Source organism: Laccaria bicolor, genomic scaffold (genome assembly GCF_000143565.1).
Source record: "Laccaria bicolor S238N-H82 LACBIscaffold_3 genomic scaffold, whole genome shotgun sequence".
Classification (NCBI taxonomy): domain Eukaryota; kingdom Fungi; phylum Basidiomycota; class Agaricomycetes; order Agaricales; family Hydnangiaceae; genus Laccaria; species Laccaria bicolor.
The window spans coordinates 2,547,418-2,572,154 of NW_001889874.1; the positions used below are offsets into that span (position 1 = coordinate 2,547,418).

At 48.1% G+C, this 24,737-nt stretch overlaps 7 protein-coding genes across 7 annotated transcripts; 4 read left to right on the forward strand and 3 right to left on the reverse strand.

The window, feature by feature from the left end:
- Positions 1–34: 34 nt before the first annotated feature.
- LACBIDRAFT_171643 (isocitrate lyase icl) lies at positions 35–1,941 on the forward strand (the record flags this gene model as incomplete). The annotated part of the gene is made up of 6 exons (XM_001875872.1): positions 35–94; positions 141–304; positions 353–468; positions 523–1,547; positions 1,600–1,737; positions 1,789–1,941. The coding sequence occupies 6 exons, from the start codon at positions 35–37 to the stop codon at positions 1,900–1,902; spliced, it is 1,617 nt and encodes a 538-aa protein (XP_001875907.1). The 3' UTR covers positions 1,903–1,941.
- Positions 1,942–2,026: 85 nt separating this feature from the next.
- Positions 2,027–3,274, forward strand: LACBIDRAFT_245314 (F-actin capping protein, alpha subunit; the record flags this gene model as incomplete). Its single annotated transcript, XM_001875873.1, has 8 exons — positions 2,027–2,108; positions 2,155–2,276; positions 2,330–2,440; positions 2,492–2,544; positions 2,595–2,738; positions 2,788–2,884; positions 2,937–3,158; positions 3,212–3,274. 8 exons carry the CDS (start codon positions 2,027–2,029, stop codon positions 3,272–3,274), a joined length of 894 nt encoding a protein of 297 aa, XP_001875908.1.
- Positions 3,275–3,584: 310 nt separating this feature from the next.
- Positions 3,585–12,661, forward strand: LACBIDRAFT_182594 (uncharacterized protein). The gene is made up of 41 exons (XM_001875874.1): positions 3,585–3,689; positions 3,729–5,114; positions 5,165–5,214; positions 5,265–5,472; positions 5,522–5,682; positions 5,736–5,953; positions 6,007–6,091; positions 6,143–6,370; positions 6,425–6,501; positions 6,558–6,626; positions 6,678–6,808; positions 6,862–6,887; positions 6,940–6,982; positions 7,033–7,065; positions 7,114–7,297; positions 7,353–7,367; positions 7,418–8,065; positions 8,116–8,369; positions 8,426–8,513; positions 8,568–8,805; positions 8,853–8,915; positions 8,967–9,115; positions 9,166–9,352; positions 9,406–9,473; positions 9,523–9,677; positions 9,726–9,758; positions 9,812–9,931; positions 9,979–10,215; positions 10,269–10,302; positions 10,352–10,388; positions 10,440–10,480; positions 10,530–10,727; positions 10,777–10,889; positions 10,946–10,985; positions 11,035–11,240; positions 11,293–11,456; positions 11,509–11,552; positions 11,602–11,861; positions 11,918–12,235; positions 12,285–12,488; positions 12,545–12,661. The coding sequence occupies exons 1-41, from the start codon at positions 3,615–3,617 to the stop codon at positions 12,599–12,601; spliced, it is 6,945 nt and encodes a 2,314-aa protein (XP_001875909.1). The 5' UTR covers positions 3,585–3,614; the 3' UTR covers positions 12,602–12,661.
- Positions 12,662–12,828: 167 nt separating this feature from the next.
- Positions 12,829–16,243, reverse strand: LACBIDRAFT_309244 (uncharacterized protein; the record flags this gene model as incomplete). The annotated part of the gene is made up of 3 exons (XM_001876279.1): positions 12,829–14,896; positions 14,947–15,970; positions 16,021–16,243. 3 exons carry the CDS (start codon positions 16,241–16,243, stop codon positions 12,829–12,831), a joined length of 3,315 nt encoding a protein of 1,104 aa, XP_001876314.1.
- A 664-nt stretch (positions 16,244–16,907) lies between these two features.
- Positions 16,908–17,998, reverse strand: LACBIDRAFT_309245 (uncharacterized protein; the record flags this gene model as incomplete). Its single annotated transcript, XM_001876280.1, has 6 exons — positions 16,908–17,390; positions 17,443–17,462; positions 17,524–17,652; positions 17,703–17,725; positions 17,781–17,821; positions 17,870–17,998. The coding sequence occupies 6 exons, from the start codon at positions 17,996–17,998 to the stop codon at positions 16,908–16,910; spliced, it is 825 nt and encodes a 274-aa protein (XP_001876315.1).
- A 72-nt stretch (positions 17,999–18,070) lies between these two features.
- Positions 18,071–20,437, forward strand: LACBIDRAFT_309246 (uncharacterized protein; the record flags this gene model as incomplete). Its single annotated transcript, XM_001875875.1, has 5 exons — positions 18,071–19,190; positions 19,253–19,499; positions 19,550–20,020; positions 20,075–20,185; positions 20,242–20,437. The coding sequence occupies 5 exons, from the start codon at positions 18,071–18,073 to the stop codon at positions 20,435–20,437; spliced, it is 2,145 nt and encodes a 714-aa protein (XP_001875910.1).
- Positions 20,438–20,675: 238 nt separating this feature from the next.
- LACBIDRAFT_309247 (uncharacterized protein) lies at positions 20,676–24,569 on the reverse strand (the record flags this gene model as incomplete). Its single annotated transcript, XM_001876281.1, has 16 exons — positions 20,676–20,963; positions 21,015–21,113; positions 21,163–21,301; positions 21,351–22,031; positions 22,079–22,168; positions 22,218–22,313; positions 22,364–22,477; positions 22,527–22,628; positions 22,682–22,939; positions 22,996–23,119; positions 23,172–23,283; positions 23,331–23,582; positions 23,645–24,054; positions 24,121–24,310; positions 24,361–24,403; positions 24,460–24,569. 16 exons carry the CDS (start codon positions 24,567–24,569, stop codon positions 20,676–20,678), a joined length of 3,108 nt encoding a protein of 1,035 aa, XP_001876316.1.
- Positions 24,570–24,737: the final 168 nt, after the last annotated feature.

Here is a 24,737-nt window from a genome sequence, read left to right on the forward strand (position 1 = left end):
TACAGCCTGGAGTCAATCTTCACCCTATACTACAATGTCCAGCGAGAGAGCCCGTTTTGCACACGAAGTTGCTCAGGTCGAGCAGTGGTGGAAGGTAACAAAATTTGTCTACAGACATTTGTTGAACTTATGGATTTTAGAACCCCCGCTTTGCACGAGTAAAACGTCCCTATACTGCCGCGGATGTCGTCGCTAAGAGGGGCACACTTGCCATCCAATATCCTTCAAACGTGCAGGGCAAGAAGCTTTGGAAACTGCTCAGCGAACACGCCAAGCGCGGCACTCCATCCCACACCTATGGAGCGTAAGTGGCTTGAATTGTCACGTTCGCTGAAAACCTTATTCGATGCAGGTTGGATCCTGTCCAGGTAACCCAAATGGCGAAGTATCTCGAGACTGTCTATGTCTCAGGTTGGCAGTCGTCAAGCACGGCTTCGAGCACAAACGAGCCGGGTCCTGATCTTGCCGGTAGCGTTTGATGTTATCCCTCCGATGAATGAACGGAACTGATTCCGATGTTAGATTATCCATCGAACACTGTCCCGAACAAAGTTGAACATTTATTCATGGCTCAGCTGTTCCACGACCGAAAGCAAAGAGAGGCACGCTCTTCGCTGTCCGAGGCTGAGCTCGCCAAAACTCCCGTCGTTGACTATCTTCGCCCCATAGTCGCAGACGCCGATACCGGTCATGGTGGTCTCACTGCTGTAATGAAATTGACCAAGATGTTCGTCGAAAAGGGTGCCGCCGGCATTCACGTTGAGGATCAAGCACCAGGAACCAAAAAGTGTGGCCACATGGCGGGCAAGGTTTTGGTGCCTATCCAGGAGCATATTAACCGTCTCGTTGCTATTCGTCTGCAATATGACATCATGGGGGTTGAGAATTTGGCCATCGCCAGAACGGACTCCGAGGCGGCCACCCTCATCACCTCGAACATTGACGGCCGGGATCATGCTTTTATTCTGGGAGCTACAAACCCGTCACAACCCCCTCTGAACGATGTCATGGTGGAGGCTGAGCTTGCTGGCAAAAGTGGCGACCAACTCCAAGCGATCGAGGATCAATGGATCTCCAGTGCTAACCTGGAGTTGTTCTCCACAACGTTGGCAAAGGCGCTTGGGAAGCAGGGTGCGACCAAGGCTGCCCTTGATAAGTTGGTGGCGCGCGTTTCGCGGGTTTCCCACCCAGAAGCCGTTGCCATTGCGCAGAAGGAATTTGGCCTGCGAACCATTCCATACTGGAATTGGGACAGCCCAAGGACTCGCGAGGGTTACTACAGGTACCAAGGTGGTACCCAGTGTGCTATCCACCGCGCCATTGCCTTCGCCCCGTACGCTGACCTTCTCTGGATGGAAACGAAGAAGCCAATCTTGTCGCAAGCTCAAGAATTCGCTCATGGTGTTCACGCGGCTCGCCCAGGTCATTGGTTGGCGTACAACTTGAGTCCATCCTTCAACTGGGAGGCTGCAGGTTTGAACGACAAAGATATGCAAGGCTATGTCTGGGAGCTGGGCAAGCTTGGATTCGTCTGGCAATTCATCACTGTGCGTTATTATCTCTCTTGAAGTCTCTTTCGTCTAACAAGCTTCCGATTAGCTTGGTGGTCTGCATTCGAATGCCTACATCTCGGACCTCTTCGCCCAAAATTTTGCGAAGACTGGCATGAAGGCCTACGTTGAGCTCGTCCAGCGTAAAGAGCGCGAGTTGGGCACTGATGTTCTTACTCATCAAAAGGTATGCGACTCTCTACGTGGCATTGGCACATACTGATAAGAATTTCCACAGTGGAGCGGCGCTGATTATGCCGACAATTTGATCAAGACAGTCACTGGAGGAGTTTCGTCAACAGCTGCCATGGGTGCTGGTGTGACAGAATCGCAGTTTGGCTCAAAGCTTTGAGGGAACAGTATGAATGTATGGATAAAAAAATCGCATAAGAATTTGTCAAAGATTGGCTGTTGAGTGATATGATCGGCAAACTCCGAATGGCACAAACCTGCTTCCAACACAATTCTAATATCTAATGGACACGACTGAGCGCGTTCAAATAGCTTCAACTTTCTTGCTGCAGTCACCACCTGGTGAGATCAATGACGTGCTCAATGGTTTGTTCAGGCTTCGCTGTTCCAAAGTCTGTCAACTGATTAGAAGCACCAGATGTCCGTAACATTATTGGAGACGATGATCTCCTGCAAGAAGGCATACATCCCGCGTTGAGAGAGTACAACATTGCCCAATTTACTACCGTGGACGTTCCTGGAACAGGTCATCAGGTGAAGATGGGCTGCGTTGACAAGCTTAAGCCTGTTGACAAGCTGAAGAATAGTCCATCATCAGCGAAGCCGCTAGACTTCCGGCAGAGAATTTGGATGAAGCTCAGGAGAGGTTTTTAGATCCAAGATCTAAAACGAGCTTTGTGTTTGACCATCTCAGTCTTGTACGTTGTCGTATAACGCTCCCAAGGCTCTTGATTTATGGTGATCCACAGGAAGCATCTAATCCTCAATCGTTTGAACCAGATGCTGAGCATGAATCATTCCGGTATGAGGCCGTCAATCCTCATCACAGTATATTCACGAAATTCCTCTCAGGGTTGCTTTACAGACCGCCGCTCTGCTGTATCTATCGTCGCATTTCCAGGATGGCGTGGCATCCGTTTTTTTCTCAACCAAAGATGAGGGCCCCGAGTTCGTCATTCAGGTTGTCGCCAATAAGTACAACCCCACCAATTTCTGGTAAGTTCATCTGTGAGAAATCGCATCCTTGAGGCTCATTAGCCAACAGGTCTGGGAGATGGCGATCAGAATACGTCGTTAATTTGACGGAGAACACAGTGGTCGGGAAAATACTAGCGAACGTTCACTATTATGAACAAGGGAATGTAAGTTCCTCATGAAGGTGTCGTTTGGATGCCTGGGACTTACTGGAAGTAGGTGCAACTGTCGACGACACACAATATTTCCTTCACCCTTCCTCCTGCCATCATTTCAGCCCCTTCCAACACGGCGGCATCCAAAATTATTGCGCTCATTGAAGACGAAGAAGGAAAATATCAGATTTCGTTGAACGATACCTATCAGGAGATGGGGGAGAAAACATTCAAGGGCCTTCGTCGTGCTTTGCCTCTTACACGTCAGAAGATAGATTGGGATAAGGTGCGAGATGGTTTTGTTATTTTGTTTGAAAGGTCTGATGATATCTGTTCAAGGTTTTGGGATACAAGCTTGGAGCAGAGCTGTCATCGAGCAAAGGGATGTTTGGTAATTCATAGATATCAAATGTATTATCACCACTACTTGTAATTACTGTTCACGGAATCGAGCTGCCTAACGCGCAGTAAGGATTCCAAGTTGTTGTCGGTCCGTGCACACGCGTCAACGGATCCGAATTTTGCATTACATCAGCAACCAACTCTCTCGTCGACACCATCACAGGATGAGCTTTCCTCCTCCTCCTCCTGGCTTTATGCCTCCTCCGCCAGGCATGCCGCCTGGCATGGAGGCGTCAGGCTCGCGTATGCCTCCAGAGGGTATGTATTATCTCTTTCAATTTGAAGCATTGTTCAAGTGACGGTTCTAGTTATCGCGCAAAAGTCGCAGAAGTGGATACAGATGCAGAGAAAAAGATATGGTGAGAAGAGGAGAGGGGGATACGTAGACATGGGAAAGCAGGCGCGTCGTATTGCTGTCATTTTTCTGCCTTTCCCAGTTCTAACAGCCAAATAGGATTTACCACCTGAGCATGTCCGCAAAATTATTAAAGACCACGGTGACATGAGCAACCGCAAGTTCAGGAATGATAAGCGTGTTCATCTCGGCGCTCTAAAGTATGTTCCACATGCTGTCATGAAGTTGTTGGAGAACATTCCTTTCCCTTGGGAGCAAGTACGCGAAGTTCCTGTGCTGTACCACATAACTGGTGCCATAACCTTCGTGAACGAAATTCCTCGTGTCATTGAACCCGTCTATCACGCGCAGTGGAGCACAATGTGGTTGGCGATGCGTAGGGAGAAAAGGGATCGTAGGCACTTCAAGCGTATGCGATTTCCGCCGTTCGACGATGAGGAGCCTCCTTTGGACTATGGCGACAATGTCCTCGATGTGGATCCTCTAGAGGCAATTCAGCTTGACCTTGACACGGAGGAAGATAGTGCCGTCATTGATTGGTTCTATGACCCCAAGCCTCTCATTGACACTCCGTCTGTCAACGGGTCGTCTTACAAGTTTTGGTCGCTCTCATTGCCAGTAATGGCCAACTTGTATCGTCTTGGAAGGACTTTGTTGTCAGACCAAGCCGACCGCAATGCGACCTACCTTTTCGACAAAAATGCTTTCTTCACGGCGAAAGCTCTCAATATGGCTATTCCAGGTGGACCAAAGTTTGAACCTCTGTACCGCGACATGGATAACTTTGATGAAGATTGGAATGAATTCAACGATATCAACAAAGTCATCATCCGCCAACAAATCCGTACCGAGTACAAAGTCGCTTTCCCGCATTTATACAATTCTTTGCCGCGTTCAGTCCGCATCTCGCCGTACCACTATTCCAAAAACGTTTACATCCGCACGGACGATCCTGACCTACCTGCTTTCTATTTCGATCCTCTTATCAACCCTATCTCTTTGCGAGGGCACACGCCAAAGAATGCACCACTTGTTTCTCATGAAGACAGCATTTTTGGTCCAAATGATACCGACGATGACGATTTTGTCTTGCCTGAGGCCGTTGAACCTTTCCTGCAGCAGAAGGACCTTGAAACCGAGCTCACAGCTGATGGAATTGCCTTATGGTGGGCGCCAGAGCCGTATGGGCGACGCTCGGGGCGAATGAGGCGGGCGCAGGATATTCCCTTGGTGAAGAATTGGTATCTGGAACATTGCCCTCCTGGCCAACCAGTGAAAGTCAGGGTTTCATACCAGAAACTTCTCAAGTGCTTTGTTCTCAATGAACTCAGAACGAGACCTGAGAAGGCGATGACGAAGAAGAATCTCTTCCGTCAATTGAAAGCAACCAAGTTCTTCCAGACGACAAAACTGGACTGGGTTGAAGCCGGTTTGCAGGTCTGCAGGCAGGGGTATAACATGCTCAACCTCCTGATCCATCGCAAAGTATGCATCTTACCCTCACTCTGGATGCTTTACTTACGCTTTGATTTTAGAACTTGAACTATCTGCATCTTGACTACAACATGAATTTGAAGCCTGTGAAGTAGGTGATTTTTGCGACTCAGCTCTTCCCGTTGTAACCTTTGAATCTAGGACGCTGACTACTAAAGAGCGCAAGAAATCCCGCTTTGGAAATGCCTTCCATTTGTGTCGTGAAATTCTCCGCTTGACCAAGCTTGTTGTGGACGCTCACGTCCAGTTCCGTCTTGGAAACGTTGATGCGTTCCAGCTTGCCGACGCCCTTCAGTACATCTTTAGTCACATTGGTGCACTGACCGGGATGTATCGCTATAAATACAAGGTGTGCATAATAGTAATTGAAGAAAAGCGAAGCTAACCTTGGTTAACAGCTTATGAGGCAAGTTCGCATGACTAAGGACTTGAAGCACCTGATCTACTATCGGTTCAACACAGGCCCTGTAGGGAAGGGTCCTGGTTGTGGTTTTTGGGCACCAGGTTGGCGTGTGTGGTTGTTCTTCATGCGAGGAATTGTTCCACTCCTTGAACGATGGTATGCAAATCCCCTCAGTCCCGATCTCCAACTCGTCTAAATATCTGGTACAGGTTGGGTAACCTTCTTGCCCGTCAGTTCGAAGGCAGAAATAGCAAAGGCATCGCAAAGACGGTAACAAAACAACGAGTAGAGTCACACTACGATTTGGAGTTGCGTGCTGCAGTTATGCACGATATTCTGGACATGATGCCAGAGTCTATCAAGCAAAATAAGTCGAAGACGATCTTGCAGCATTTGTCGGAAGCATGGAGGTGCTGGAAAGCCAACAGTGCGTTCTGATTCACACTTTGATAACTTGAATAGGGCCTGATATAGTGACAGTTCCGTGGAAGGTGCCGGGCATGCCTACAGCTATCGAAAACATCATCCTTCGGTACATCAAGAGCAAGGCAGATTGGTGGTGCTCGTAAGTTATCCTTGCCGAAAAGTACATTAAATCGTCTGACAATATACGCAGAGTGGCTCACTATAATCGGGAACGTATCAGGCGTGGCGCTACCGTCGACAAGGCCGTTGTGAAAAAGAATCTTGGTCGCCTCACCCGTCTTTATCTTAAAGCTGAGCAGGAGAGGCAACATGGATATCTGAAGGATGGCCCTTACATCAGCGCCGAAGAGGCGGTGGCCATTTACACGGCTACCGTCCACTGGCTGGAGAGCCGCAAGTTTGCTCCCATTCCATTCCCGTAAGTTTCCAACATTCAGCCAGTATCTCACCTGTTGATAGGCAAATTCTCCAGCCCGTTGTCATATAAGCACGATACAAAACTTTTGGTCTTGGCTCTGGAGAAACTTAAGGAGGCGTATTCCGTCAAAGGTTACTTCTTTCTTTGCATAAACTAATTCAGTATTAATTTTACCATTTTTTCCCAGGCCGTCTCAATCAGTCACAGCGAGAGGAACTTGCGTTAATAGAACAAGCTTACGATAACCCTCACGAATGTAATGCCCATTCTGCGTTGCACAATTCTTAGGAAACTGACGTTCACGCAGGTCTATCACGTATCAAGCGATTGCTACTGACACAGCGCGCATTCAAAGAGTCCGGCATTGAGTTCTTCGATACATATGACAAACTCATCCCATGCTACGATATCGAGCCTGTGGAGAAGATAACGGATGCTGTGAGTCTGATATTCTAATGTTATGTGTCTTTCCTGACGAGCCTCTGCTCCAGTATCTGGATCAATTCCTCTTCTTCGAGTAAGTAACCCTCAAGGTCTTGATTGTGAGGTCTTGCTCATTTCACATTTAGGGCTGACAAGCGTGGTCTTTTCCCTGCTTGGATCAAGCCCGCCGTAAGGTCCCTCGCCTGATTACTTAGTATAAATGCTCAATTAAATTTTAGGACACTGAACCCCCTCCTCTGCTGGTTTACAAAGTAAGCTTTCCTGTTGACCTCTCTGAAATGGTTCCTTACCCTTCTTAGTGGTGCCAAGGCATCAACAACCTTACAGACATCTGGGAAACTAGTGAAGGCGAATGTAACGTGCTCATGGAGACTGTGTTGTCCAAGGTCTACGAAAAGATTGACTTGACACTCCTCAATCGTCTTCTCCGTCTAATCCTTGACCACAATCTAGCAGATTACATCACGGCAAAAAATAACACTGGTGAGTCGTTTCATCCAAGCAGGAGGTTATTACATACTCAGACACGTTGCTATAGTTCTCACTTACAAGGGTACGTTCTTCACTTTGCGCCTACTTCGAGATGTTGACTACACGTCGCAGATATGGCCCATACTAATGCGTTTGGCTTGATTCGAGGGCTTCAATTTTCTGCTTTCGTTTTCCAGTACTATGGCCTTGTCCTCGATCTTCTCATCCTTGGGCTGCAACGAGCAAGTGAAATGGCTGGCCCACCACAGATGCCGAATAATTTCTTGCAATACCGTGACTCAGCGACTGAGACCCGTCATCCGATTCGCCTCTACTCTCGTTATGTCGACAGGCTCCACATTCTATTCAGGTTCACTGCGGACGAAGCTCGCGATCTCATCCAACGGTACCTTTCAGCCAATCCTGACCCCACGAACAACAACGTTATTGGTTATAACAACAAACGTTGCTGGCCGAGAGATTGCCGCATGAGGCTCATCAAACACGATGTTAACTTGGGCCGGGCCGTTTTCTGGAACGTCAAGCAAAGTCTTCCGAGATCTCTAACGACAATCGAGTGGGAGGATTCTTTTGTCAGTGTCTATTCGCAAAACAACCCTCAGCTTCTTTTCTCTATGTGTGGCTTTGAGATCCGCATTCTACCCAAGATACGCACCATGTCTGGGGAACAATTTTCTTTGAAAGATGCGGTCTGGAACTTGACCAACGAACAATCCAAGGAGAGAACAGCTCAGGCATTCCTTCGTGTATCTGATGATGGTATATATTATTGCTTCGTTATCCCATCCGTAGCTCACCTAATTTTGCAGGCGTACAAGCATTCAACAACAGGATTCGTCAAGTTCTCATGAGTTCAGGCTCCACGACTTTCTCCAAAATTGTGAACAAATGGAACACTGCTTTGATTGGTCTCATGACGTACTACCGCGAAGCTGTTATCCATACAAATGAGCTTCTAGACTCCCTCGTCAAGGCGGAAAACAAAATCCAAACCCGTGTCAAGATTGGCCTGAACAGTAAAATGCCATCTCGTTTCCCGCCTGTTGTATTCTACACGCCAAAGGTAACGTGGCTGTCAAAAAAAGTCTAGCATTTTGAACTTAAGAATTTTTTTTACAGGAACTTGGCGGTCTTGGAATGCTGTCTATGGGACACGTCTTAATTCCTCAAAGTGATCTTCGATGGTCGAAACAAACAGATGTTGCTGGTGCGTAAACCCCCATTCATTTTGAGAGGGCTTGCTTATAGGATGAATGTCCAGTCACTCACTTCCGTGCTGGCATGACACACGAGGAGGACCAATTGATTCCTAACTTGTATCGCTATCTTCAGCCATGGGAAGCTGAATTTTTGGACTCTGCTCGTGTATGGTCAGAATACTCCATGAAACGCAAGGAAGCCAATGCCCAAAATCGACGGTTAACGCTAGAGGACTTGGAAGACAGTTGGGATCGAGGTATTCCCCGTATCAACACCCTCTTCCAGAAGGACCGACATACGTGAGATTCCCTTCCATTTCCATTCATCCTGTGCTAATGCGATATAGTTTGGCGTATGACCGTGGATGGCGTGTACGGACGGACTGGAAACAGTACCAACTTTTGAAGCAGTAAGCTTCTTTTTACCTGTTCCCTTACACAGAAGTTGAAAGCTCTCCCAGCAACCCATTCTGGTGGACATCTCAGCGTCACGACGGAAAATTGTGGCAACTCAACAACTACCGTGTGGACGTGATCGCTGCGCTGGGAGGTGTCGAAGGTATTCTGGAGCATACCCTCTTCAAAGGAACATATTTCCCTACTTGGGAAGGTGTGTACTTCTTTATCTTCGTAACATGCTTCCCTGACTGTTTGTTTTAGGTTTGTTCTGGGAGAAAGCATCTGGATTCGAGGAGTCAATGCGATACAAGAAGCTAACTAACGCCCAACGGTCTGGTCTCAATCAAATTCCTAATCGTCGCTTTACTCTCTGGTGGAGTCCAACTATAAATCGTGCCAATGTTTATGTCGGTTTCCAAGTGCAGCTCGATCTGACAGGCATCTTCATGTGAGTTTCTGCAAGTTATTGGCACAGCAAGCAGCACTTAAAATCTATCGTAGGCATGGCAAAATTCCTACCCTCAAAATCAGTTTGATTCAGATCTTCCGAGCCCATTTATGGCAAAAGAGTTTGTCCACACCCATCTAGACCTTTCGTTTTACTGAAGACACTGTTAGTTCACGAAAGCGTGGTCATGGATTTGTGTCAAGTTTTCGATCAGGAGCTTGAACCCTTGCAAATCGAGACAGTCCAGAAGGAGACCATTCATCCTCGTAAGAGTTACAAGATGAACTCCTCATGTGCAGATATTCTGCTCTTTTCCGCTTATAAGGTACCTAATCAGACTTCTGTTCAATTTCTATGTCTGACAGTTTTTTAGTGGAATATTTCACGACCCTCACTCGTCACTGATGTAAATGATCTGATACTCATCCATATTCGTACTCCGCTGACTGTATCTTGTAGGTGAAAGATGTTCTGGATGGAACTACCAGCAATAAGTACTGGATCGATGTTCAGTTGAGATGGGGTGACTTCGACACGCACGATATTGAACGCTACACTCGTGCCAAGTTCCTTGACTATGTAAGATTCTTTTCTCCTCCTGCTTCACAACGCTTATTGTATGCCAGGTGTCTGATTCTATGAGTATCTACCCGTCTCCTACGGGTGTCATGATCGGCATGGATCTGGCCTATAACTTGTGGTCAGCCTACGGAAATTGGTTCCCAGGAATGAAGCCCTTGATCCAACAAGCTATGGCAAAGATCATGAAAGCGAACCCTGCTTGTCACGTGTTGCGAGAGCGTATAAGAAAGGGTTTGCAGCTGTACTCTTCAGAGCCAACTGAGCCCTACTTGAACAGCCAGGTTGGTCTTCGTTTCCATTGGTACATGTGTGACAATATTAATTTCTTTCTCAGAATTACTCTGAACTCTTTTCGAACCAAATTATCTGTGAGTGTTTAACAAAGAAGTCTGGTCTTCCATATTTATTTCTACATAGGGTTCGTGGATGACACCAACGTTTACCGTGTGACAATGTGAGTACCGTGTCACCATCACCTACTGCTTGAAGTGAATTGTTTCCACAGCCACAAAACATTCGAGGGAAATTTAACCACCAAGCCCATCAGTAAGCCCTTTCGCTGCTCACTTCAATATATCATGCTCATGTCCATCAGATGGAGCAATTTTCATCTTCAATCCTCGGTCTGGACAACTTTTCCTCAAGATCATCCACACAAGTGTTTGGGCTGGCCAAAAGCGTCTTGGCCAGCTAGCTAAGTGGAAGACTGCAGAAGAAGTTGCAGCCTTGGTGAGGTCTCTCCCTGTTGAGGAGCAGCCGAAACAAGTAATTGTAACCAGGAAAGGCATGCTGGGTAGGTGGCTTATTCATCTCACCACCACACGTTTTTGAGGGTAGAACAGATCCACTGGAGGTCCATCTCCTCGATTTCCCAAATATCGTCATCAAGGGAAGCGAACTTCAATTGCCATTCCAGGCATGTATGAAGATGGAAAAGTTTGGCGATCTAATCTTGGTATGATTTCTATACATTTTTTGTAGTTCTTTACTCATAAACCTTTTGTTTCCCAGAGGGCCACACAACCGCAAATGGTTCTCTTCAGTCTATATGGTTTGTATGAAACTTTTCTCACCGACACCTCCAGCTCACACCTTAACAGATGATTGGCTTAAGTCCATCTCAAGTTACACGGCCTTCTCTCGACTCATTCTCCTCCTTCGTGGCCTTCATGTTAACAACGAGAAAGCAAAGATCATTCTGCATCCCGACAAATCCACGATTACGGAGCCCCACTTCGTATGGCCTACTCTGAGTGATGAAGAGTGGATCAAGGTTGAAGTCGCCATGAAGGAGCTGATTCTTGCTGTATGTGCCGCCCTCTTTTCTCGTCCTGTCTTGTTCTAATAGATCGGTCCAGGACTTTGGCAAACGAAACAGTGTTAACATTGCCTCTTTAACCGTGAGCGAGGTTCGGGACATCATTCTAGGCCAGGAAATTGCCGCTCCTTCCGTACAACGTCAACAAATGGCTGAATTGGAGAAGAGTTCAGAGGCGCAGGCCCAAGTCACTGCGGTTCAAACGTACGTTTTTAGCCCTTATCGTGCGATGACATTGTTGACCCTAGGGGAATAGCCAAACTACCAACGTTCATGGTGACACGATTCAGACCGTTACCAGTTAGTAAACCTTTTTCAATTTCAATGAAGCAATCTAATTATTTCAAAGCCACCAATTACGAACAACAGGTGTTCAGCAGTAAATCGGATTGGCGTGTTCGGGCCATTTCCGCTACACATCTTCCCCTCCGCCTCCAGCACATTTATGTGTCGAACGACGATGTGAAAGACGACGCGGCCTCTTTCACATATGTCCTACCCAAGAACATCCTTCGCGCATTCATAACTGCTGCAGACCTGAGAACACAGGTAGCAGCCTACTTGTATGGTGTCTCTCCCGCCGATAATAAGCAGGTCAAGGAAATCAAGGTAAAATGAGCGTGATTTGTCGCCTATCGTATTTTTATAATCTGTTCTTCCTCTAGGCTGTCGTTTGGGTCCCCCAACGAGGTAGCAATAATAGTGTGGAGCTGCCGGCCCAACTTCCCAAGGACGATTTCTTACTCAAGGATCTCGAGCCTTTGGGTTGGATCAAGACGCAGGCACTTGAAATAGCTCACCTTTCTCCAACCGATGTCACAACGCAAGCAAAGCTCATGGCGGACCATCCTGAGTGGAGCTCGTCATCGATATGTCTGACAGCATCCTTCACTCCGGGGTCTGTTTCACTATCCGCACACTCCCTCACCGTTCCTGGTTTCGAATGGGGTCGAAAGAACCAGGACAACTCCGTCAATCCTCCCGTGAGTTCTTTGGTAGACTCTTAGCGGCAGTGTACTAAAAATGAAGCAGGGTTTTAATCCCAACATGTCGGAGAGAGTACAGCTACTTCTTTCTGACCGCATTCTTGGCATGACGCTTGTTCCCGAGGGACGTGTCTGGAACTACGGAATTGGTTTGACACAACTATGGTCACCGAACCTCAGCTATTCTATGACACTTGATACTCCGCTTCTCTTTTGGGCTGAGGAGCACAGGCCTGCTGCGTTCTTGAGTGTAAGTATTCACGACGAATTCCTACCCTCTGCCTTCTAATATATTTTTTTCCACAGTTCGCCAACCTGGAACAAGCCGAAGACAGTGCGGATGTAGAAAATAGTTTCGCTTAATTTCTTGTTGCTTTGTATCTAGTATCCACGCTGTATACTTATTCATTGAAGGCTTTAATCTCATTTTTCTGGGCACACGTTATGATAAACCGCATATATTTGTAGCACAACTGAGGTAATTAGATGAAAACCACTGATTATACATCGAGAATAATCCATCCCATCCCAAAGACAAGGTTCATGAGATGAGAAAGAAAGGCAGTATGAATGAGGAACATGAGTGACATCTACATACTCACAACTCCAAGAGAGATAACCGAGCCAGGGCGTGAAAGGGACAACAATCGAGGTTCCCCTTCCAGCTTCTCGGTTGGTGTACAAAGCAATTCTGGACTCTCTAATCCGATTTCTAGAACTTGCTTGGAGCCTCTCCGTGGAGGAGGCGATAAGGATATAAGCTCAGCATATTGCTCTGACGGAGGGGTGAATACTCGAGGAGGTGGCATGAAGGGCAGGACAGGCGTATGCATTTGCAGGAAGCTCGGATCATTCTGAAACAACGTGATCTTTTCAGCTATCGGCGTGGTGGGGGGTGAGGTCGTAAACATCGGTGATATGGAAGAGGCCGTTGTTGGTCGTGAAATTTGTGTTGGTGCAACGTTTGCGGAGGGTGAAGGCGCACTGAGAATGCGCAACCGTTGTTTGAATGAAGTATGTCGAGACGTTGGTGCTGGTAATGCATCCGACGGTGCATTGGCGGGTGTCGGCGGCAGAGGCCCGGCAGGAGGGGGAAAGGGTGATACAGTCAGCGGGGGTATTGGGGATGCTGGAATGGAATCCAGCTGAGAGCGGGTATTACTGCCACTGGAAGACCTGCGATGGGTCTTATAATCAGGTTCGTCGGGGCGAGGAGGCAAGACACTGGATGGTGGTGGTTTGGGTGCAATCATCGATAGCCTGAATGTACGATGTGCGACAGAGTTACTACGGAATGGTGATTTACTTGTTGTTGCAGCCGACTCGGGGGGCTTGAGGGAATCTTGGTCAGGTGCTGGTGGAAGGGCGGTTGTAGGGGCAGGGCGAGGAGGGGGAGGCATTGATGTTCTATGACTACTCATGGGTCGGGGTGCAGAGGTATTGTGATAACTGCTATGGGATTGAGTGGTGCTAGATGTGTTGACACTGCGGAAAGATGACCCCGAGGCTCTTTTTGAGAAAGAGGGGAGGCTAGAGACGATACTCCTTTGGCTATTGACGGAGTGTGACGAGGAAGTTTGACTAGGAGGTATTTCGGCTGCATACGGATGAACATGGAGTCTCGTTACTGAGTGAGTTGGTGGAATAGCTGGAGGAGGGCCACTAGGCGGCGTTAATCTGTGTGGTAAGCCCTGCCGTGACAATCGCTTCCCATTCGAACTCCTCTTTGTACTTGAACTTGACCGTTCTGCACTCAAAGCATTTTCCCCCGAAGCATATGTCGAAACTGATTGTAATGACGGCGCGCGAGGCCTTTGTTCGGGCGTTCCAAACGAAAACTCCGAAAGATCTGTCGGACTGCCAGATGGCTCAGTCTCGGCTTTCTCGTATGAAGACCTCTCCTGCGAAGATCGACCATACGAAGACTTGTGACCGAAAGTATTAGCAAAGCCACCGATACCATTGACCTGTGTCTTGGTGGTAGATTCCTCAGGTGTCGTGGTGATAATTGTTGGACCGACTGATGTCCAGCGTTTTCTTGGAGGAGGTTGGAGGGACATGGCTCCCAAAGACAAGGTCCTGTTTGCTCGATCCTTGGGGGCGCCAGGAGGATCCTTTGTCACCCATTGGAGGGGCTGGCGCTCAGAAAGGATCTTGCGGTCAATAGGGTGGCCAATAGGCGGAGTGGGAGCAAACGGTAGGGTGTGTCGATTGGCCCCTCCATTCGCTGGAGGCGTCACTGACTGACTATCGGGTGTGTTTGACCGCATCATGTTGAGGAGACTGCTTCCCATACGAGTGAAAGAATCATCATTGACTTCGCGATCGACCTGCTGGCGCTCTGACTCGATGGAGGCCGCTCGCGAAGCGGAGCGTGGCCGGGATGCTGTGAACAAACCCTTCAGAGTTGATACTGCACCAGGCGAAGCCAGTTTTGGGACAGTGCTCTGAGAGCGAACAGAATGGGAGGATATTGACGAGGCATAATGGTGGTCTCCTTGTGAAATCGTCTGTGGTGGAGTATCAGGACCTGGACGAGGGCTTGCACTTGGCGAGGTCACCAATCCCTGTGCGCGAATAGAAAGCATCACATCCATATCACCCCTAGGTTCGATACCTCCGTAACTGGTACCTGGAAGCAGGCCAGCTCGTACAGTTCTATCAAATCGCGCTTAGTATGAGGATTGGACGTTGTCAAATTGGCTTACCTCTGGCCCAGAATAGCATTCTTTATGGTTGAGATCCACTTCTGAGCCTCCACCGAGTCTGTTATTTGAAGAAGCCACATCGTACGGCCCCCCTCTTCATAATTCCACTCTTTTTTCATCGCACCTACATCAACCCCTCCAATCTTGATCACATTTCGACGGCCCCCAACCTCATCTTCAGCCACAAACACAACACTATCTTCATTGATCTCCAACCTTTCCAGTTCCCTTTCTTCCGTATTTGATGATTTGAACAAATGCAAGTGGGAAACAGCAGGGGTCTGGCCTCTGGTCAATAAAGTGGTGGGTGACGATAGAACGAGAAATCGACTCTTCCAGCTCTTCGACAACGCAAAGATTCGGAGAGATGAAGGCGGGTAATACTTCGGAAGCATGGCGGTGGACTGCCGAAAGGCAGTCAAGGATGATGCCTTGGTTGGGAATGGAGGGATAGGGGCCATTGTCGTGGAATTCGTTCGTGCATGCGCAAGCATTGACCCAGAGCGATATCGACCCGGAGAAAGAGCTGAGGGAACAGCAACAGAGAGGCTGGAACCATGTGGGGACCTCCCGCTTATGTTCGGCGTAGACTCCGAGCTTCTCACATCACCCAGCCGCCGAATCTCTGGGGTATCGAACCTTGGATTCGGTACCTCGCTGCTACCTTCGTCCTCCTCAGTACTTCCTTCGTGAGAATGTGTCTCCGGCTGGACCATAAAGGGTCCGAGACCAATGGCCTGTGCCGCCATCTCACGCAGCCTGTTTCGCTCTTCCACTTCCTCGTCTGGCCGTGGTGCACAGATTTCAATGACATCTGGGAGAATGATGGGCATAGGCGTTTGTCGGATAGAAGGTCTCCGTCTCCCAAATTTGAAACTAAATGCATCCGACGCAGCTATTAGAAGACTCCCCCGAGTTTTCCTAGCTCCGTGAATAGAACTCTCTGCGGGTCGTGACCGGTCATGCAACGTGAAAGGGGACGAAGTGTGATAATGGGAATTAGATGGGCCGCCATTTGTGGATTCTACATCATAGTTAGCGTTAAATGTGGAACGTCCCAGGAACCGTACTTACTGGAAGTTACGGACTCGTCAAGCGATACCGAGTCACCCCTCAAAGGCTCTTTCCCCTTGTCGCTCGACTTTGAGGCTCTGCCGTTCTTTAAACTGGTTTGTGAATCACCACCCTTTGCTTTTTGGGAAGCCTGCTGCCCATCTGGCTGTGAAACGGAACCGAAACGAATAGAAAAGAAACCGGGTGAGGTGGCTCGAGAGGCAGGGGAGACAGGGGAGGACATTTCAGTGGGGTATGGAATACGAGTCAAGCCCTATAATATAGAAGGTTAGAAATAGCAGCGCCCGATAGCAGTCCTTTGATAGCAATTCTCAAATCCAAGTGATGGTCACTGACCGTGGTTCCTTCTCTTTCATCACGCCACACCGTCGATTCTCCTGACATTATCCCGTTGTCACCGCGGTAATAGAAGAGGCAGCCTCAAGAGGCTCTGGAGAGAAAGAAAAAACCGAACAGAGAACAACGTGCACGCCTTGCTCAACTTCAATTACACATGATCTGGGCATAATTTTTGGTGCCTTCACCAATATCGGTTAGCACCGAGACCCTGAATGCTCTCTAATGAACGTTTCTGCTCATGAACAGCTCAACTATATATTCAACTGCGTACAACCTGCTCATAAACAGCTCAACTACATGTTCAACTGCGTACAACCTCCCCAGGTTTGCTTGGGAAGGTACATCAAATTGATGCTTGGTTGTGAAGTTCATCGCCACAGAACCTCTGACCAGACGTAGCCAGACCTTGACCAGACCGATCTCCCCTTCACGCTCACAGGTTTTGGTTCTTGTCAAGGTACCTCACCATGCATCTATCAAAATTGTGAGTATTGATTCTTAGACACCGTAATAATATGTGCACACCTCTCTCGGGCTGATCAAAGCAGTCATCCTGGAGAACGCATTCGCTTGTAAGTCCCAAATGGGCCGAGAACGCCCAAAGGCTTCGGCACACCAGGGGCGCGTACGGCCTCCACAACAGGTCGAACTTCAATTGCTGAACTCGAACGAATGGGGTCTGCACTGGGACGGCGAGGTTGTGGCGGCGTCAATCCCATCATTCTCTTCAGCTCTTCGTTCTCCTTCTCGAGGCGAGCCAGTTCAATATCTCTTTCCAGCGCATAGTCAGCAGCAGTCACCGCTGACCATGGTTCTCGATCTTCGTCGTCATCGATGCGGGTATCTGGCGATTCAGCATCTTCTCCACCCACGGAGCGTAGTAGTTGCCGCAACAGATGAGAAAGGTGAGCGATGGATGCAGAGATAGCTGTGTTGGAGAGCAGTTCTGCTTTGCTATGCTCTTCCTCGCGTGCAATTAATTTGCTTTCATATTCCCGAATCAATGAAAGTTCGCGTTCTTGAACGTCACGCTGAAATCAAATTGAGGGTCAGTATCCAAGAGGTTTAATGTGTTTAACTTACGGCACGATTGCGAAAGGTACCTGTTCACGAAAAGTCTATCGTTAGTAGTACAAATCAAAGCCATGGAACTGGATCCTTAACTCATGAGGGTCTCCAGCGTTTGTTCAAAATCTTTAATTAGAGCGTTGAGCTGCTTGTTATCGTGTTGTAAACCTAAATTTTCCGTCATCATCGTGGCGTTCATGCGTTCCAATTCCATTTCGTATTCCTCTACAGACCACCGTCAACTACTTCGCGCAACTAAAGATGGGAGAGAATACCTTTTGTCTTATCCGTGTTAAACCTACGGCAATCGCTGCTCGTCTCAAACATAAAACGCGGACGTAAAAGTGACGCACCGACGAAGAACGAAACCCGTCTTCACGTTGGTGGCCTGTGCCTAACACACTTTGAGCAAGCTGAACATTTGTTGAGGGTACAACCAAACCTTCATCTTCCCAGTCAGGCTATATAGTGAAACCGACTTGTGTTGATTCTGACTGAGCTGTTCACCCAACTGGGTGATTAAACCCCACAATTGCATGAGGTCAGATTCATTGCCTTCGAGGACGGCCATGGCTGAGCGTAGCGATTTGAAAGGGTACCCAAGTCGGATCTGGACGTCGTGAAAAAGTACGCCTGTCTGCCAATGGCAGCAGCCAATGCCTTTGGACCAAGGTTCACCAAGCTAGTCGAGAGGTGGCAAAGCGCTGTGAACATCATCCACATTGGGAAATTGACCCCGGCCCGTTGCCGTGATGAATCTTTTCCCAAGCAACCCTCCGCATTCAAAATGTCTTCACCGCTCTCTCTAGCGTCCCTCAAGAAATTGACTGTACCACAGCTGAAAGCACTTTGTAAAGAACAGCATATCACTGGCTACTCAAAGTTACCCAAGGACGCAATCATTCAGAAACTGCTTGACCATCAGAACCTAGGGACTACCTGCGATGCAATTTCTGGTGCTGTACCACCAATAACAAACGGGAAACCCACGAATATCGCATCAACATCCCCTTGTGGAAAACCTCTTGATACGTCTGCGAACAATCCCTCTATCGCCGCAAAGAAAGCTCCTCCAGTGATATCGGAAACTGCGACAATCCCAAGCAACCATAGTGATGCGGATAGGCTTCTAGCGTCGCCACCCTCATTTCAGGCCGTGGCCCACGACACCCTGGCGCAGATCTCCGTCTCTGAGGGACCTGCCGTTCATTTCACTGACGCCGATTCGGATGGGCGCGGAATCTCGGCGGCCACTTCGAAACGTCCTTTGATTTTATGTGAACCACCACTCCCTTCTAAGAAAGCCAAGAATGCGTCCCCGCGCATTTCAGTCGACCCTATCTTCAAGGTCCCCGATATACCCCGGAAGCCTTCGAATACCGTCATCGCTGTAGTGGCTCCCCAGAGTTTGGCGCTCACAAGCTTCGTGGAAAGAAATACTTCTGTCTCTGCTGCTCGTGTATCCGGGAAGCGCTTCAAGCCATTGTTATTGAAAAATCAACAATCTGAAGTCGTCAAAGCGGCTTCAACTCGGACTCTTGAAACGGGCCAGCTCGAACCCAAGGGCCCGACCTCCTCATCCGACTCAGTTATTAACCATCTGGATTTTCCAAGACCAAAATCTATAAAGCTTTATCCTGTTTCTCTTCCGCCTTCAGTGTCGCAACGGAGACGTGTCCCAACACTCTCACTGGCACTCTGTGCGATTTCAAAGGGTGACCTCAAACTATGTGCCCAAGTTTCGCGTCTCTTCCGGTATTCTGGTAAGTTGAATTACTGCAGATTTTCACCAAATGGGGCATTAAACTAGATCTTCGGGGCTAAGCGTACATGGCCGCTAAACATCAGCTTTTGTTGTACTTTCCTGGACGACGACTGGACGCACTGATCAAGCAACATCCTGCAAGCATGACCAACTTTTGGCCATATCTTCATTCTCGCGAAGAGGAGGTTTTGGCGAGAAAGACAGCATATGGCGCCTCTTTCCTCGGAAAAGCTTTGGAAGAGGCCACCATCACAGATCGTCTATGGTCTAGCCCTGACCATGATAAACAGATCGTGATTGCGATCAGGTGGGATTAATTTCGAGTCCTTAGCCAAAATGTTCACGAGAAATTTCCAGATTCCTTATGACACGATTTTTCTTTTTCGTTTCCATCGGGCAAGAGGACAGCCGCGACTCACCAGACATCTGGGGAATAATTATAGACGTACAAGAGGCTATTCTGAACGAAATATGGACAATCACAATCCGTTCATCGTCATCCACAAGCGTGTTCTATGTGCTGGAGTCTACCTGTGAAGTTATTGGTCTTCCCCAAATCCCGGAGGAATCCATTCGAACGTCGTTCGCTCCGACCCGACATTCGAGCTCTCTTCGTGTTGACTGGTCAGCCTACATTTCACAGCGTTTGGAAAACTCTGCGGAACCCCCCAAGACACTGCTCGAACATTTACAATGGACAAACCATGAGGAATACGACCGGGGAATCAGTAAGCTGTGGTTGTCGAGAATACGCAATGAAGGACAACTAGGAATTTCAAAAGAAGTTGTCGCCAGGCGTTATACTTTTGCTTGCATTGTCAGCAACAGGTAACAAAAAACTCAAAGATTCAAACAGCAAACATTTCTTGATACCTCTAATAGCGTTAGCGGTTCATGGCTGACTTTGACAGAGATGGCGCAAGAGTTCAACGATATGCCATCGCAACATCCGCGGCAGCAGAAACACCAAAAAATCAATCTCTTCTTACCCGCGTAATGGCCATACGCTTCACTCTATGCCATGCTTCACTGATATTATCGCAACGCAGGCATCATCATGTAGAAAGCGTCCACTTTACGACAAGTGCCGGCAAAGCACTTCATCCCGCTTTGGCCGTCGTTCAGACGCCTGGAAGAGAGTATTACATCTTGAAGGACAATGGAATGCAGGTTGGATGCGAGGAGGATGGGGTTGCGCCTGTGTGGATGTCACTGCTAGGCTGTAACTCTCTTGGAGGTGTTTAAGTGTAACTCTGTTGGAAGTGTAACTTTCGTGCCTCTGGCACTGTGAGCTCCCTTCTACGCAATAGTTTTACTCAGGTTAAAAGGGCCTAAACACGATGAAAGTCGGAACCATATGACAATGTGATTCCAGATGCAGTAAGTAGGAGTTAATGATATGAGTAATCTATAAGTACTTGTCGCAATGCCCAAGGCGAAATAAGGATATTAATACAGTAAATACAGTAACCTTCTAGCAGCGTCATCCTCTGACTCGGGCTGCCGGTCCATGTCGACCTGTTCGAGGCCGAACCCTCGGAGGAATTGTCTCCACCTCCACGATATCGACCTCCGAGTCGGACTCTGAAGCAGCTTCTGCGTCGCCTTTGCCTTGCTCTGCTTCCTTTTTGCGAACTTCCTCCTTCAGTTGCTTCCACTCCCCAGACAACTCCCGAATGCGACGGGCCATATTTTCACGGAACTGGCCGACTTCAGAATCATTCCAGTCAAGTCGACGTGCAGAATGCGCAGCCTTCTTGTTAGAGGATGCCTATCGCAAGGCGTATGAGCGACGCGAAGCATAAACAACAGAAAAGCGCACAAGTGTCATTTGGAAATAATGTTGAGGGTTTTTCATGAATGTCTGCGCCAGGTGCAGTAGATACACGCCACAGTCACAGAAGTTTGGTTGTGTAGGAACCTTCGCCAATGTCAGCGAACCACTAGCAGAGCATATTGTTGGTACCCACTGCAGCTACGAGGCCAGTAGCACTGCTAGGCTGGTCAATGCCTTTCTTGTCTTTGGCCTCAAGTCTCAGATACTTGGCTAGTTGATTTACTGCTTGCTTATGAGGGCCACCCAAAGAATCCAGAGTGATTATATGTGTCCTGGGATAACAACATAAATTGAACCATGAAATTGATGAGTTTTCCTTACTGTGGTTGTCCAGCCGAAGATTCGTACAGTTCTTCGGCATCGTCATGTATTTCCATCGGAACAAGATCGATCTCTTTCGGTTTATCCTTGACATTCTTCGATGACGCATAAAACTTGCTTGGCGGAATTCCTACAAGGTACGCCGAGACGTCCCTTCGTGGAAAGTTGAAAACACCATTGGAACCTGGGGCATCTTGGACATCCTCAATTTCCCTGTCAGAGGGTGGTTGTCGGGAGTCGTCTTCTTTCATGGGGGAAGGAGAGCGGGCTTTCGAGGAACTTGGCGTATGATCCATACTATCCGTGACTTCTTCGACAAGAGGGTTGTCCATCTCGATGTCAATTACATCGGAGGAGGGGGTTTCGCGATTTGCGCCCTGGATAGACGCCGTCGTGGGTTGTTCCCGGGGAGTTGTTGTGGTCGTCGAGGAGTCCCCGCTGGTGGCTGTTATTGAACAGGAACTTTGAAAGTCATGTAGGCCCTCCTCAACTTCAGTCTCACTCATAGTCTGCCCTCTCTGGCCATCAGGGTCCGCTATAGGGGAGTTATTCTGAGTAGGGATCGTTTCGACGGTTTTACTAGTGGGTTTTGGAGCTGAGTGGCTCCTTGTTTGACGCTGAGCTGCAGGCGATAGGAGCACGTGCTCGGGTTCGTAGATGATGGCGAAGTACCAATGGAGACTGGCGCAAAAATTAGGATTTGAATTTGCGAAAAATTAGCCACAAACTTTTCATTGATTGGCACGATGATGTATTTCTTCTGAAACAAATCAAACCTTGAGGTCCATTTACGAACACTATTGTAACCTTCTTGGAAGCTGACAAGATCGTCACTGCGTGTCCAACAACGTAAAGACCGACACACACTTTTTCTTGTTCAATTTCTTGTAGAAGAAAGAACTGAAGACGTGAATTTGTTTTGCTAGTTCGGGATCGGTGTCCTCCAATTCTCTCAGCCATAGCCTATGCAAAGGGGTCACCACTGTGCTTCAAACTCAGAAGCATAAACCCACTTTAATCCAAATTCAATCAGGGTATCGTTAAGGAACTCTCCTGGATCTAAACGTCCCATGTCGGCGTTGGTGATATTGACGGCGCCAGGAACGCCATGAGGATACACGAGGATACTTGAGATAATGTGAGTTGGATTAAGCGAAATGGAAAAGTATTACATACACTTCATCTGGATCGACTTGCGGAGCCTGCGCAGCAGCTGCAGAACGCCGCGTTGATCGACGTAAATTTGAAGGCCCTGCTTCTGCGACTTCGACCACATTGCTTTATGAAAAGATGAGCACGAAACAATGACTGTAGCAAGAATGTGCACCAACCCAGGTGGAGAAGCGATTTCAATAGGTGTAGTTGGGCGACGAGATGTCCGTGAAGCTGCCCTGGATTCCACTGCCCGCGGCGGTGTAGCAAGCTCGTCTTCGCTAGCAGACTCATCTGGCGCTGCACGCTTCTTAGAAGAAGTGGTCGCAACGGCTTTTCTTGTCGAGTTACTGGATTTTCTTGCACCGGTAGGCCTAAAAAATAGACAACTGTGATTGGATTGCTGTTCCCAAACTGAGTCAGTTGGTTTTTGTCCCCTTATAGTTGATTGTGTTTCAGCATCAGTCACAGACAACATAGAAATATTACTCACGATAATTTCTCAGATTTGTTTATATGTTTGCTCAACCATTGAGTGAAGGCTTGATATGAAGACGGCGCCCAGTCGGGGTGGCTGGTATCAAACTTAACAACGATAGATCCCGAAAACGGTGCGCCTAGCGGGTTTCAGGTGAGCGAAAGCCAATCTATGAAGAAATGGGTACATGCCTGATTTGAATGCGTCGGCAGCTTTGTGATTGATCCGTTTTATCGCGCTGAAGGTATCCAATTTTACGACTGGAGCTTCATTTCCAGAAAACGGAGTTGACTTCACGGTATACTGTGTGTGATATGAGACGTTGTTCGCCGGATGTGCACGCGACGTACGGTCACTGAACTGCAATTACTTCGAACATCAAAAGCTTTAAGCTGTGGTATTCCGCCATGCGAAATCTCGATACAGTCTGTTGTTGACCAGGTTAAAATGGAGGGTTTATCCTCCCAAAGCTTAGTGCCAATGAAGAATTCCTTGACGGGCAAAGTTCTTGGAGTGGCCCTGGTTTGTTTGGAATCCTTGCGATTGAAGAAGTTTGTTGACGATGTCGCTATATGGTCGCGTGGAGTGGTCGATTCCGAATGCTGAAATATAGGGAGTGTTCGTTAGAAGAAATACCAATCCCGAAGGAAGTTCTTTTACGCACCATAACTTTCAACTGAGTTCTTGGTTTCATATGTGGTTTTACCTTTCGCAAATCAATTTGAGGTATTGACTTGGCTTCAATCGTGTTGACAATACTTTTCACCTTCCCTTTGGGTAGGTTCGTTTCCTCGTCTGAAAATAGGGCAATGGGGTCGTCGTCTGTTGGGTCTATCTTGCGTTCTAACCATTCCGTATCCTTCCCATCTGGTACAACAACATTCCCCGAGCGTGGTGGTCGTGACATCGAGGCGCGGCTGGACTCAGCGTGATTAGATGAATGGGTGTCGTGATTCTGGATCGTAGAACGAAGTCCTGACGTGCGGGGAGAACGCAGGAGCATATCATCTGTAGAAGGGTGGAGGTCTTCGTCGTCGACTTCAATAATTTCTGGGGCCAACACGGGGCGTCCCTCTACGCAACAGTGTAACAGAAATGTTAAACAGATGGCGAGCAAGAAAAAGATATGCAAAGGCTTACCTTTAGGTTGTTTCCGCCGAACGTTCCCCCCGAATGTGGTATCTTCGTCGATTTTCATCTTCTTTCGAGGTGGACACGCCGTCATTGTTCTACGTGACGTTGTATTCCCCACTGCTACGGTGAAGCCACCCCCCCTGGGATTCCCTCCTTGACTAAGCACTTGAGCGGCCGACGTCTGTGGTCTACCCTTCTACAGAAGGTGGTGAGAATCAAGGCAGGTAATGATAGCCTCAAACTCACAGCATTCACAGGTGTTTGGATAAGAGTAGGGTTTTTCTTCCATCTGACGAAATGTCGATTTGTTCGAGCAGCGCTTCTGCGTAGAAGAGCAGCACTTACACTGGAGTCCCGTTCGACGCGTCTCGGTAATTGTTATTGACGGACGATCTGGAGGAGGATTCTATACCGTGAAGACCTTTGATCTCCGAACGTTCAGTTTTGGTTGTCATGAGTGAGGTCGTTGCAAAAGGTGTGGAGAAGACATGCAAGGGGCGGTCGGCACGTCCCAAAATGGCACCTCATTATCAGTATTGGTCAATGAGTGGGTCATACATTACCGATATATGTACATTCAAGTACTCTGCTCCCCTCAACACTGACGTCCTTCCACTCATTGT

Excerpts from the sequence above, each read along its gene's own strand:
- LACBIDRAFT_182594 (XM_001875874.1), top strand. The coding sequence starts at position 3,615 with ATGCAGAGAAAAAGATATGGTGAGAAGAGGAGAGGGGGATACGTAGAC. Across the intron at positions 6,983-7,032 it reads CTGCTTGGATCAAGCCCGCC|GACACTGAACCCCCTCCTCT; the intron begins GTAAGGTCCCTC and ends ATTAAATTTTAG. Across the intron at positions 11,457-11,508 it reads CAAGTCACTGCGGTTCAAAC|CCAAACTACCAACGTTCATG; the intron begins GTACGTTTTTAG and ends CTAGGGGAATAG.